This window comes from Vigna unguiculata, chromosome 6 (genome assembly GCF_037176805.1).
Source record: "Vigna unguiculata cultivar grain cowpea cultivar isolate G323 ecotype 2 chromosome 6, ASM3717680v1, whole genome shotgun sequence".
In the NCBI taxonomy this organism is placed as follows: domain Eukaryota; kingdom Viridiplantae; phylum Streptophyta; class Magnoliopsida; order Fabales; family Fabaceae; genus Vigna; species Vigna unguiculata.
Window position 1 is genome coordinate 49,098,224 of NC_140797.1, and position 13,294 is coordinate 49,111,517.

Sequence of the window (13,294 nt, forward strand, 5' to 3'; positions counted from 1 at the left end):
TTATTATTGACTCATAAAATGAATATTTTTAAACTAAGAATTATATATTTATTTCTTTTTATTGTATTTAAATTAAACTTTGTGTTACTGTAGAGTTTGAAAACAAATATTGACGTTAAAAGAAAAGGTAAATGTGATAGGGATAACTTACAATTATTCATGTATTCAAATTAATGTACATAAACTTTAGAAACATTGAATTCTTATTTTCCACACTTTTTCAAGCCCAATTTTTCTTATTATAAGAAGTAAAAGAGGGAGAACTTTTCTGTTTTGTTTAAATTTGTTTACATAATCACAGTGTTAGTGTTGTCATTGAGTCAGTGCAAATATTTATGAGGTGGTTTACTTTCCTTAGTTTCATTTGATTAATCTAAAATCATTTTTAAATAGTAAAAATCAAGTTAGAATGTACCTTCTTAAAAAAATAGAACTTTTAACTTGTTTTTGTAATATTATCTATCTATAATACTTTTATTTTGTATAAAACATATTAAAATAATAGAAAAAGCATCAATATTTTAAAGTGTTTTTTTTTCTTATCAACAATAATAAACAAATTAATAAAGAGGATATTTTTATGTCCATAAAATACATACCTAGAAAAATAACTGTAGTACAAAATAGGTCATGAAGACATGTATTTTCATAAATGTTGTCTTCTTTTTTATAAGATTTCAAACGATCTGCATATTTATAAGAGTATATTTTTTCATTATAATATGAACGTCTCGTTGCAATGTATTTTTATTTTATTCGTATTTTTCTAAAAAATGATTTCTTTCCAGTATAAACAATTAACACAAAAAAAAGTATCTTTTTATTTTTTACAGGATCCTTTTATTATTCTTTTTACATAATAATGAAAGGTAAAAGGTATATATACATTAATTGCTTCTTATTTTCTTAATAGAGATTCATTAGTTTCAAACTTTGACATTAATATATATATATATATATATATATATATATATATATATATATATATATATATATATTCAATTATAAATATTAATTTAAAAAAAATGTCGAATTACAAATATTACCTAGTTTTAAATTAAAGTTAGTCAGTGTATGTTTTATATAAAACTGAAATGAAACAATAATAAATAGTTTTTTAGTGATTTTGTATCCTTAAATAAGAAATACTAATATTTTTACGAGGAAAACGTAATAGTATTTAGCATCTACAGAAGTAAAAAATGATCGTAAAAATAAAATAATAATTGTTCTATATTATACGTCTAATGAAAAGTCGTATATTTAATATAACTATATTTTAATTGCTAAATTGAATAACTCTACCTGTTTCGCTTTCTATAAACTGTTTCAGAGAAAAGAAGATTGTTTCCAATAATTGCCTTTTTAAAATTTAATGAGGCATTAAATACTTTTCTGGATTATGCTTAATTAATACTCATGCATTTATTAATAACCGTATCAAAACCTTAAATGTAAAGGAGAGAATATTTATTAAATGCAACAGATATTACTGTTCAAATAAAAATAGTTGTTACGCATTTATAAAATTACTATTCTCCCCGTTTTTTAACTGACTTTTTTTTTTGTTTTTATTTATTTATTTATCGTTTCAATATTTAAAATAACAATCATGTCCTTTCCATTTATTATATAAAATTTAGTAAGAGATCTATAACACCATTAAAAATTAAAGGCTACAAATACAACTCAAAATTGAATTACCTGCATTAAATCAATACCACAAAAGTTAAAAAGTTTCCAACTTGATCCTCAAAACAAGTTCACATTCAGAAATTATAATTAACAAATACTGTAGGTTCCCTTAGTCAAGTTTCCCTGTTCTTCAAAATATTCCAAAAATAGAAATAGATAAGGAATAAAAATCATCCAAATAATTTATTGTTTTGTTTAGACTTCAAGGAAATTACAAAAGAGAAAAGAGCAAACTACTTGAGGACAGAAAGAATAATAGGAGATGAAAGAATGTAAAAGATAAAATTAAAGTTGAAGTTATCTCAAATCATGAATTCTTCTATTAACACCCCTTCTAATTTTCGTATACAACAAGTCCGAACTCATAAAATTGTATTTTATGCAGCATTCCTAAAATTGTTTTTAATCTCCAATTAAATTACATTTTCTAAATACATTTTTCATACTAAACCTTTTTTAATTTTCACTTATAACAAGTCTGAACTAAAAATTTACTTTAGACATGTTTTATATAAATCTTTCATGCTAAACCTTTTTAATTTTTATGTACAATAAGTTCAAACCTGTAACACTTTACTTTACACACCACTCCTAAAATTGTCTGTAATCTCCAACTAAAACATCGATAACTAGACATTAAAACCAACTCACACACATCTAACACATTTTAAATACATCTTTCATGTTAAACCTTTTTAATTTTTGTGTACAACAAGCCCAAACCGAAAACTTTACTTTACGCACCACTCCTAAAATTTTCTTCAATCTCCAACTAAAACACCCATAAATAGACACTAAAACTTACTCACACACATCTAACTCATGTTCTAAATATATCTTTCATGCTAAACTTTTTTAATTTTTCTGTAAAACAAGCTTAAACTCATAGGCAACACTCCTAAAATTGTCTTCAAACTCCAACAAAAACACCCATAACTAGACACTAAAAGTAACTCACATCCATTTAATACATATTCTAAATACATCTTTCATGCTAAACCTTTTTTAATTTTCAAGTACAACAAATCCAAACTCGTAAAACTTTACTTTATGCATCACTCTTAAAATTATTTTCAATCTCCAACTAAAACACCAAGAACTAGACACTAAAATTAATCCACACACATCTAGCACATGTTCTAAATATATTTTTCATGTTAAACCTTTTTATTTTTTGTCGTGCAACAAACTCAAACTTATACAACTTTACTTTATACATCACTCTTAAAATCGTCTTCAATATCTAACTAAAACACCATAATTAGACACGAAAATTAGCTCACACACATCTAATGCATATTTGAAATACATCTTTCATGCTAAACCTTTTCAAGTTTTGAAACAACAAGCCCAAACTCATAAAACTTTACTTTACCAATCACTCCTAATTTTATCTTCAATCTCCAATTAAAATACTCATAACTAGCGAGTGAAACTAACTCACGCACATTTAACACATATCAAAATTTATCTTTGATTAAAATAAAAATTACACGTAGTTTAAATTTAAGTATCTGTTTTCAATTTATTCCATTCACTCGGAAAAATAACTCATCACCATATTATTAAATATCTAGAAAGTATATTTTTATTTGACGTTAGTCACTATTTTTTCTTATACGACCCGAACATATATTTTAGAAAAACAAGATTAATAATCACACAATACCGTTATTATATAGAGATAATTTAATAGAGAAACAAGATATATTGGAACCCACCATTCGTTCCTTTAAGATTTGAAATTTCCATATACAATATAGAAATGCATGTGAAACAAGATTAGAGACGAAATTTCATTTCGATTTATACGTACAATCAATAAAATTTGTGTTCAATTGTTGTGAAATTCTTATATAAAATATATAAATGTCAAAGTGAAGGTGCCATGAAATAAAAATTGAACGTAAGATAAGAGGTTGATCTTAAAATAAAAGTTAGACTAAAAAATTTGTCAAACCAAAAATGGGGAAGAATCTCATACAAAATTGTCTTGTATATGAATAAGAGGATATAGAAGAGAGTGGGAGAAAAACACACTCAACATGCACAAAACCTCCTTTTGAATAAATAAAAGTGTACTAAATTCAAATAATTCCAAGTTTTGAATTGTGTTTGCCATTATCGTGGAATCAGTAATTATGGTAACAATGAAGCTCAAAAACAAATTCATTAATAAGTTTTGTCATGGCCTTTCAATCTGATTCTCACCTTTTTACTCAATTTTGCCTCCAACATTGTCTCTTACTTACCTATTCCTTTTCGATTATTCCCCCTAGTATCACATGCGTGTACGGTTAAATTAAATTAAATTGAATAAAATAAAATAAAATAAAATCATTCATCTTAATCAAATACTTGTATAATATAAAAAAAGATTTGCATAACTACAGCCAGAGAGGTTGTAAAAGAAAAAAAGCTAATACTAGAGTGAAATAATGTCTGAAAAAGAAAAAAACAAATATGATGAAAATGTAATGTAATATTATTTTATTGAATGAATATAATTGCAAATTTTAAATAACTAAATAATGTGATGTTATATTTATACATGTTGACTTTATGTATTATAATTGCAATATCACGATATTAAATTAATTATTGTCGCGTGTAATATTTGAGTATGGATTCTTCATATTTGAAGATTTAAAGTTGGTGTTCCTATTCTTAAAAACGGTAAAATATAATGATTTCACATGACCAATCGGTAGTGTTATGCTATAAAGAATAAAAATTGAAATTTAATATGCTTACGGCTAAAAACTTATTCCCTTCATCTACTGTGACTAAGATTTAATATTCTTTTACATAAACTTAAAAACAACGATAAATATATATATATATATATATATATTTTAAAACAGTTATACTAAAATAATCTTTCTTTTTCAATAGATATGTTATTTTTTGTAAAATGGATAAATAATTTGAAGACAAATTGAAAAAAAAAAAACTTGATTCGAAGTGAGAATAATCATTAATTAATTTATTTTAGATAATTAAAACTACATTTGTTACTATGATGAATTGTTGGACGAAGGAAACATTATGTACTATAAAATGATGTTATATAAAAAAGTGTACAAGTAACTCTTTAAAAAATGAATATGAATCGTAGTAATTGCGTGTCTTCAATGCATAATATTCGTGTATTAATTAAAATTGGCAGCACCTACCTTCAATGCATACCTTATTTTGATGTCCTAAAAATAAAAATAACATGAATGTAGCATTTATGAAGATTACGTAATTATTATTTTGTTTCATAATGCACACGGTTGATGTATTAAATTAGGGTGACATGGTTGATGGGGTGTTCTCAAATAACAAGTCTTTCATAAACACGAAAAAAATATTTTCATTTGATATCACACGAACGAACATAATTTTTATTCGTATGTGAAAGCCCAAATAAACCATTGTAAAAAATGTGTAGTGTAGTAATCAGACAATCTTTACCATTTGCTAGAATGAATGAATTTCATCTTACCACTCTAAAAAAATTAGTAAAATAAAGTGAGTGTAAATTTTCAATGTTTAATCAAGACATGGACCAATTTTATATAAACAAAAAATCAAAGGAATCTATAGGTAATATTTATTGGATCTGGTAACCAATGTCCTAAGAGTACTGATTAAGGATAATTAATATATATTGAATCGTACAAAAATACATATTTAATTATGATATTAAATAAAACCTGACTTAATAATCAATTTTATTTTATTTAAAGGACAAAAATAATTATAAATGTTGTACAAATGTATTTAATATTTTATTTAATGTTCACTGATACAAATTAAAAAATAATTAAATAATAAAAACTATATTTTAATATTGTTAAAAGTTGAATATAATTAAATATAAAAAATTTAAATTAACAGAAAATAGCAAAAGAAATAAGGTTAAACATGTAAAGAATTTACAAAAAAAAATAAATAACTAAAGTATCAATTTGAGCATAGATCTTACAAATCTCAAAGACCTTGTTTTATATCATTAAATTATTGTCTAAAAATTTAAAAAGATATTTTTGTCTTTATAAAATCTATTATATACATTTATATTATTTTAATTAATATACTTAATTATTTTAATTTTAAATATAAAAATGATGAAATCAATGCACATTAATTATCTCTTAACTGTGACACCAGTCAGCATTGTCCATATTTATTTGCTTATTAAATTATTAGTAAAATGATTTTCCTTACGACAAAATTAGAAATATTTGTTTGAAGTTTACACGACTAAACCTATCCTATCCTATGTCTACCATATATACTTGAAACCAAAAATTCCATAGATTTTCATAATCAATAGCGGGAATATTCTTAAATATTTGTTCAGTTTCAAGGCCATAAGATAAGAAAGAGAGATTAGTGAGTTTGTTAGTTAAGGTAAAATATTTTATGCCAAACACTAATGATATGTATAGCAGAAAACTGAAAATCACTTGTGTCACTGTGAATCAAACGACATCATCTGAATATTTACTTCATGCATGGTGAAGAAAACTACACCAAATTGCTTCTTCATATGTTCCATAATATCAGGTAGAACCATCTTTTGCCACAGAGTTCTTCTGTTTTCTAAAGCAAATAATCAAAAGATGCAAAAGAAATATTAATTAAGTGTATATTTTGTTAAGAGAATATTAATTTGTTGGTATGCAATTAACGTTTATAAACGATGGGACTGAGATCCTGAATTGGGAGTAGTAGAGGAGCTCAAGCAATGAAAGCAATCCCAATGATTGAGAAAAAGGGATTCAATAGTAAGAATGAAGAAATAATAACAAATGTGTTTGATGGAGTATCTTATTTTGTCCTGCTCCTACCTTTTGCATAGCCAGAAGAAGCCTTCAAAGCAAGAAAACCTTGAGTATCAGACAAAACACCAACACAAGACCAAAGAAATAGTGTCACCATGCATGCACTGTGTAAAATTTGCATGGCAGGTGTCAGCATGTTATTCAGAGATGTAAAATTTGTCACGTAGAGAAATGAAGTGCCAAGTGCCACCAAGGCAAAATGGTTTTTGGGTACGCTACCTACTAAAACAGATTAATCCCTCACGAACCCTGAATGACTTCATTACGCAGTACTAACATTCTCACTCATTCCCCTAACCAATAATAACGATACATGCTTTTATCTTATATTGTGTATAAATAGGAGGAGTTGCACAACACAACACATCCTCATTCACTTCCTGCACCAGATTGAAGGGGTTGCTTTGGAATAAACCCACCAAGGTTTCCTCCTCACAACCCCTAAAACTCTAAACACCAACACTCCAATCATATATCATGGCCATCTTGGGGAGTCACAATCCTCTTGCAGCCACTTTTGGCATATTAGGTAATCTTCAACTAAATCTTCTTCTTCTTCTGCATGTGCTCAAATCATATATAGTTGAGTTATTGGTTGATCACAAATTCATTCCCTCAAATGCTTGTTCAGAATATACCATAACTAACACCTACGTAATATTCTCCTTTTCAATTCTTCAGGAAACATCATTTCCGTCATGGTATACCTGGCTCCGGCGTAAGTACACCATTCATTCTCTGTATCAGATTTCCTCATTCTGTTTAAATATAATTAGATTTGATTTTCCCTTGAATGAATTCTCAGGCGAACGTTTCAGAAAATCTACAAAAAGAAATCCACCCAGAGTTTCCAATCTCTACCTTACTTGGTGGCATTATTCAGCTCTTCCCTTTGGTTGTTCTATGCATCATTCGACTTCAAACACTCCCTTTTGATTATCACCATAAACTCCTTTGGATGCGTGACAGAGATCATCTACATTCTCATCTTCGTAAAGTATGCGGATAGGGATGCCAAGGTATGTGTGTGCCTCAACTCAAAATAACTAAAACTTTTTCCATAATTTCTCTAGCTTACTGATATACCTAACACACCTTCGCCAATCTTTAATAACAGAACTTAACCATTAAGCTGTTTGCGGTAATGAACTTGGGGTGCTTGGCCTCGATCGTTTTGGTAGTGCGTTGCGCTGTCGATCAAAGCAAACGAGTCTTAATCATTGGATGGATTTGTGACGTGGTTTCAGTGATTGTCTTTGCATCACCTCTGAGCGTTGTGGTAAGCAAAATTTTCAATTCAACCAAGAGATGCTAGAGTCAATTTGCAATACTCTCTAACTAGATATTTGCGTGCAGTTCCAAGTTATAAGAACGAAGAGTGTACAATTTATGCCCTTCTGTTTGTCATTTTCCCTCTTACTGAACGCCATAATGTGGCTTGCTTATGGTTTGTTCAACAAGGACATGTGCGTTGCGGTAAGTGCCTATTACCACTACATAAAATTAGTAACAGAACTTCATCAGATATTAATTAATTTGATTACTATTGCAGATGCCAAATGTGGGTGGTTTAGCACTGGGACTGCTTCAGATGTTGCTACATGTGATTTACAGGAAACGTGGTGCGACGGAGGAGGTAGCGACGGAGGATGCAGTGAGAACCATTGTGGTGGTGATGAATCCATTGGGGCCTGCAGAAGTGTTTCCAATAGCAGTGAAAGATGAACATTCTGAAGGTGGAGAGGACGATGCAGAAGGGAAAACCGTGGAAGCCAACGATTGCCCTCTGTGATACGTATAAATAACACTACTTTGTTCTGTTTTCTGCTGCTGCTGCTGCACATGATTCTCTGAATCATTCTATCATCTTATGTTATGCTTGTTCAAACCTTAATATCAATCAAAATATGCTTTACCTTAACTAATTAATTCATTTACTTCCTTTTTCTCAATACTTCCATTGCTTTTACGGGTTAAAGGACAATTAATTAACAACGACAATCAAAGAAACAAAATCATCTAAAGTTTTGTACCAATATCGATGGCGTGATTAATATAATCCACCGCAGCTTTTTGAGATAACTTTTCTTAGTTAAACTTCAAAATCACTGTGGTTGGTTTTGTGAACGAAAATCGAACTTCAAAATGGGTTTTGTGGTGTATTTATTACCTTAGCTACTTTAACGGTGGCTGTTAAAACACAAAAGGTTGATTGTGCATGAAAAAGCGAAAGATATGTTTCCGCCAATAGTGTTGCTTTTTCCTCCTTTTTGTTAGCGTATCGTATCAGTTCATGACTGTTAGTATCAAACATACGAGGTTTACACTTTGTCACACGATCACAAACGTTAAAATAACGTTATAATCTCTTTCTGAAAACAAAAAATTAAAATAGTATTTATATCAATTAATTTCCCAATGATGACACAATCATATATATATATATATATATATATATGCTGAATCTGGGCCTTTAGAAAATTGAAGCCCAAAAACACTTGTCCAAACCAATAGGACAAAACTATGTACACAAATGGGCCTGTATTCGAACAATGGTCCGTTTAAATTTCACTAATTTATAAAATTTATTTTCTTAATTCATGATATTAATTAAGGAACACAATTCGACATTATACATGTATTATTTAATTCAATTAATATTATTTTGTTAGACAATTTCTTTAAATTAACAGTTACGAAATTCATATCATCATTATTTTTCACTACTTCAAAGTTTCATATATGTTTGAAGTTCATAAATCTAGATATTTTTAATTGAGTGTTTAACTTTTTTATTGCATTGAATAATATATATATATATATATATATATATATATATATATATATATATGAAGTATATATTTTTAATTTTTTTTAACTTGTCTTAATGTACTAAAAAATGTGAAGTCATGTGAATAGAGTAAATCGATGATTAATGTATACTTATAAAGTATCTTTTATCCTATTAATTAAAAACATGTTAACATCTATCGATAACGATAGTTCTTTAGTCACATGATGTGTAAACTATTAAAGAGAACATGAACTTCGTCATCTCATATATTTTCAACCAAAGGAATGAAAATAATTTGTCTTTATACACTAATTGTTATATCTTTCTATATTAACACTAAAATCTTACATTTGTTAACATATGAAAACAAGAAAGATGAAGGAACAAAATAATAGTCATGACACCTAATTAATTGAAAAAAATAAATAATATGTACTCATTTGAATTGAAAAATATATATAAAAAAGAATCCAATACTTAATAGACTAAACTAATTATCAGAACTTAATGGCAAATGTACAAATTTATGAAAAAAACTAAAAGTTAATTATTTTTTCAAAATATGTTTTTATGCGTATATTGTTTTATTAGATACTATTTTCTTAAATATTGAAAATGATTACGAAATTTACATTGTTTTAAATAACTTTTATTCAACCGTAAAGAGTGTCTATACAAAAATTATTTAGTTTATGTTACAATTAGTTTATTTATTTAAATACCGTGATCTATTTTATATATGTTATTTAGTGATGTTTGGTAAGGATCGAAGATAAGAGTAGTTGAGCTTTAAGTCAATTCCTGGTGAGAAATTTTTTGTTTTCCTACCTAAATCATTTTAATAATATACAGTGGAACTTACAGTAATGAAAAATTGTATATTGCTTATCGTTCCGGCCAATTTTTTTTTCATCGTTTAGTTGAAAACAAAAACTAATTCAACTTTCGGCTTCTTTGTGTATTTGGGTTCGATTTCATCTCGAAATTGCAAAGAAGTCTGTAGATTTTTTTTTTAAACAGGATTAAGTCATCAGGATGGACAACGATATTAAAGATAAAGTAATCTGTTAGTATTATGGTGCTTGATTTAGTCTCATATTGCTTAGAATTGTAATTTGTGAGATGTGATTTTTTATTTTACTATATAAGAGACCTTATGTAAAGCTTTGAGATATACTAGAAATAAACATACTTCCAGTGTAATTGTGAACGTAGACATACTTATACGTCGAACCACGTTAAATTCTCTGTGTTTTTTTTTTCCTTTATTCTTTTTCGATTAAGAAGAACGACAGTACAGAAAAGGACAGAAAAAAATTTTCAACGATTCTATTTTACAAATTTATGATAAAGAAACCCCAAAATACAAAAAAAAAAACTTCAACTTTCTCACTATTCTCATCACGTTGGTGGATGGTGTTTTCTTGTGTGGATTCATTCAACTATCAAAGTTTTATTACCAGACACTGATATTTTAATATTATTATTTTTTATTACTATTTGATATTATTTTACGTATCTATTTACTTTTTTTTCTTTTAAAAAAACTATTTTACCTTTATAAAAATTATCAAAACGGAGTAAAATAACTTTTTTTTCAATTATTACGTAATATAAGGTTGTGATTTGATGTTGAATTGAGACATAGTCTATACTGATTGAGAAGATTCAGAGAATAACAGAGGGATTAAGCAAAGCATAGTGTAAAAGATGGTGATGTTGTTGAAAGAGAAGCATGTGGTGGTGATCGAGGGTGACGAAAGCTTCAACTCCACCGTCTCTGGTATCCATCAGAGCGATGGTGTTACTAACCATCTTATTCACACTGCAAGCCCACACTGCTTCGCCCCAACCAAAGTCAACCTCACCCAGTGGAAACCTGCACCAACTCGAACACTTATAAACAACACTATTCTTCTTCATAACTTCACCTCTTTCCTTCAAACTCTCCATAACCACTCCAAAACCACCATCTTCTTTCAACTTCTCTGCCTTACTTTCCACAAACTCCCTCATACTCTCCCTCATCCTCTTCACCATCACCTGCAACTCCAACTGCGCCTCCTCCTCCACCGTCACCGCGAATGGCCACACAAAGTTCCCCAAGGCGCCGTCCGCCACCGCCGGCTCCATCCGGGGACGGAGGTTCACCGCTTGGAACAAAACCGAACGCTTGAACGGCGCCGTTTCCGAGCGAGAAGCCGAGAGGGCGCATTTCCATATCAGTGCAAGCACCACCTCCACCCTCGAAGGTTCAAACGCGCAACCTTCTCCTATTCTCTTCTTCAGCGCTTTCACCTTCGACGCTTCGAAAACGAACCTCCTCGACGTGAAGTTCTCCGACGAGGCGGTGTTAATGGACGCGGTCACTGCAGGAGCGGGAAGCTCTCTCGGAGGAAAGAGCGCTGCGCCGGCGGCGAGTTCGGGGTCTCTCGTAGGGGTTTCTCCGGCGCACGCGGCGGTCCAGGTTTTGAGGAGTGCGATGACGGCTGCTATGTCGGCGATTTTGTGGGAGAGAGAAATGGTTACGGCGGTGCCGCCGCAGCGAAAGGAGGTGAAGCGTACGAGGAGGAGCATGGCGGCGTTTGTTGAAGTTTGGTTATCGGTGGAGGGGAGGAGACATTGGAGGGTGTGGAAGTTTGGGGCTTTGAGGATGTCGGAGAGAGAGGTATTGGTGTGGGATTGGATGAAGAGGGCACCGACGTCGTTGCAGTGGAGGGTGGTGGCGCTATGGAGGTTTCCGGCGAGAGGGTAGAAGCGGGTCAAGGTGTGAGAGAGTGAGGTTTGAAGGAGTTGGGATTTGGTGGAGAAGTGTGGAAGTGTGTGAGGGAAGAAGAAAGTGATGTTGCCATGGATGTTTGGGAAAAGCTGGTCAAGTAAAGAGAGTTTGAAGATTTGGAGGTGTGGTGGTGTGGCTATGGAGGGTTTTATGTATCTTCTCTGCTCCACCTCAAACTTTATCTCTTCACTCATTTTCTTCTTACCTTCTTCTTCCTTCATTCCAACTCTCTCATGCTTAGGTTACTTACATTACACCCTTATATAATAGAAAAAAATATATATGTTTTGATAAAGTTTTGTCGGCCAAATTTTTATAATTCACACGTGGTAGTATATTAATGGATGTAAAAAAATTTGATGTAACTTAAGAAGAAAAGAAAAATGTTTGATATGTTTTGAAAAAAAAAATAATAAAAAGTATTATAATCCTATATAATATGTCCACTCTATTTTCATGCATAATTTTCTTACTCAAACAAGAAAGGGTGAAAAAGTCAATTTGTCCTTTCAAAGTTTCAAATTAAGTTAATCTAATAATGTCAACAAGTTGAAAAGTTATATAAATATCTTCAAAAGTGAAAAATAAATCTCAATATATTTTTAATGTTAATTTTGATTTGTTAAACTTAACAATTATACTTAAAGAATTCGTTGACATTATAAATGTACATTTGAACTATTTATTTTGATTATTTTTAAATTTTCAATTAAGTTTTTCATTTCTATTTTTTTATCACATTTTCAACATTTTTGTTCACACATTTCATTTTTGTCTCATTTACTTTTATATTACGGTAGTCATTTAAAACTAAATATTTATAGTCTTAAGGTGTATTTTATAGTCTCAATGTTAACTTTGAAATACTTTTTACACTGCCCTTGATCAAATGAATATTTGAGATATTACATGAAGCACGTGAAATGAGTATTTGAACCAGAGACATTTTTTAAATATTTTAAGAAATTTCTTTTCCTTATAAGTTACCAAGGTACATAAAATTTCTTGTATTAAGTATTTTATTTGTATCTTTTAGATTTTAGACCGAATTTTAAAACTACAATATCTTATTAATTAATATTATTTTTAATGTTTCATTTAGTATCAATTAATAAATTAATAAATATAGAGAGAGGATATAATTTGATTGAAAACCATAGTTTTCTTTAATTTTAAATTTAATCTCTTTAA

The 13,294-nt window shown here is 29.4% G+C and overlaps 2 protein-coding genes across 2 annotated transcripts; one reads left to right on the plus strand and one right to left on the minus strand.

Moving 5' to 3' along the window:
• Positions 1-6,885: 6,885 nt before the first annotated feature.
• Positions 6,886-8,459, plus strand: LOC114188898 (bidirectional sugar transporter N3-like). The gene is made up of 6 exons (XM_028077563.2): positions 6,886-7,059; positions 7,212-7,248; positions 7,336-7,549; positions 7,648-7,809; positions 7,887-8,006; positions 8,083-8,459. Exons 1-6 carry the CDS (start codon positions 7,008-7,010, stop codon positions 8,320-8,322), a joined length of 825 nt encoding a protein of 274 aa, XP_027933364.1. The 5' UTR covers positions 6,886-7,007; the 3' UTR covers positions 8,323-8,459.
• A 2,249-nt stretch (positions 8,460-10,708) lies between these two features.
• Positions 10,709-12,335, minus strand: LOC114187215 (akuammiline synthase 1-like). Its single transcript, XM_028075401.2, has one exon. It carries the CDS (start codon positions 12,322-12,324, stop codon positions 10,993-10,995), a length of 1,332 nt encoding a protein of 443 aa, XP_027931202.1. The 5' UTR covers positions 12,325-12,335; the 3' UTR covers positions 10,709-10,992.
• Positions 12,336-13,294: the final 959 nt, after the last annotated feature.

Excerpts from the sequence above, each read along its gene's own strand:
- LOC114188898 (XM_028077563.2), top strand. The coding sequence starts at position 7,008 with ATGGCCATCTTGGGGAGTCACAATCCTCTTGCAGCCACTTTTGGCATA. Across the intron at positions 7,060-7,211 it reads AGCCACTTTTGGCATATTAG|GAAACATCATTTCCGTCATG; the intron begins GTAATCTTCAAC and ends TCAATTCTTCAG. Across the intron at positions 8,007-8,082 it reads ACAAGGACATGTGCGTTGCG|ATGCCAAATGTGGGTGGTTT; the intron begins GTAAGTGCCTAT and ends TTACTATTGCAG.
- LOC114187215 (XM_028075401.2), bottom strand. The coding sequence starts at position 12,324 with ATGAAGGAAGAAGAAGGTAAGAAGAAAATGAGTGAAGAGATAAAGTTT.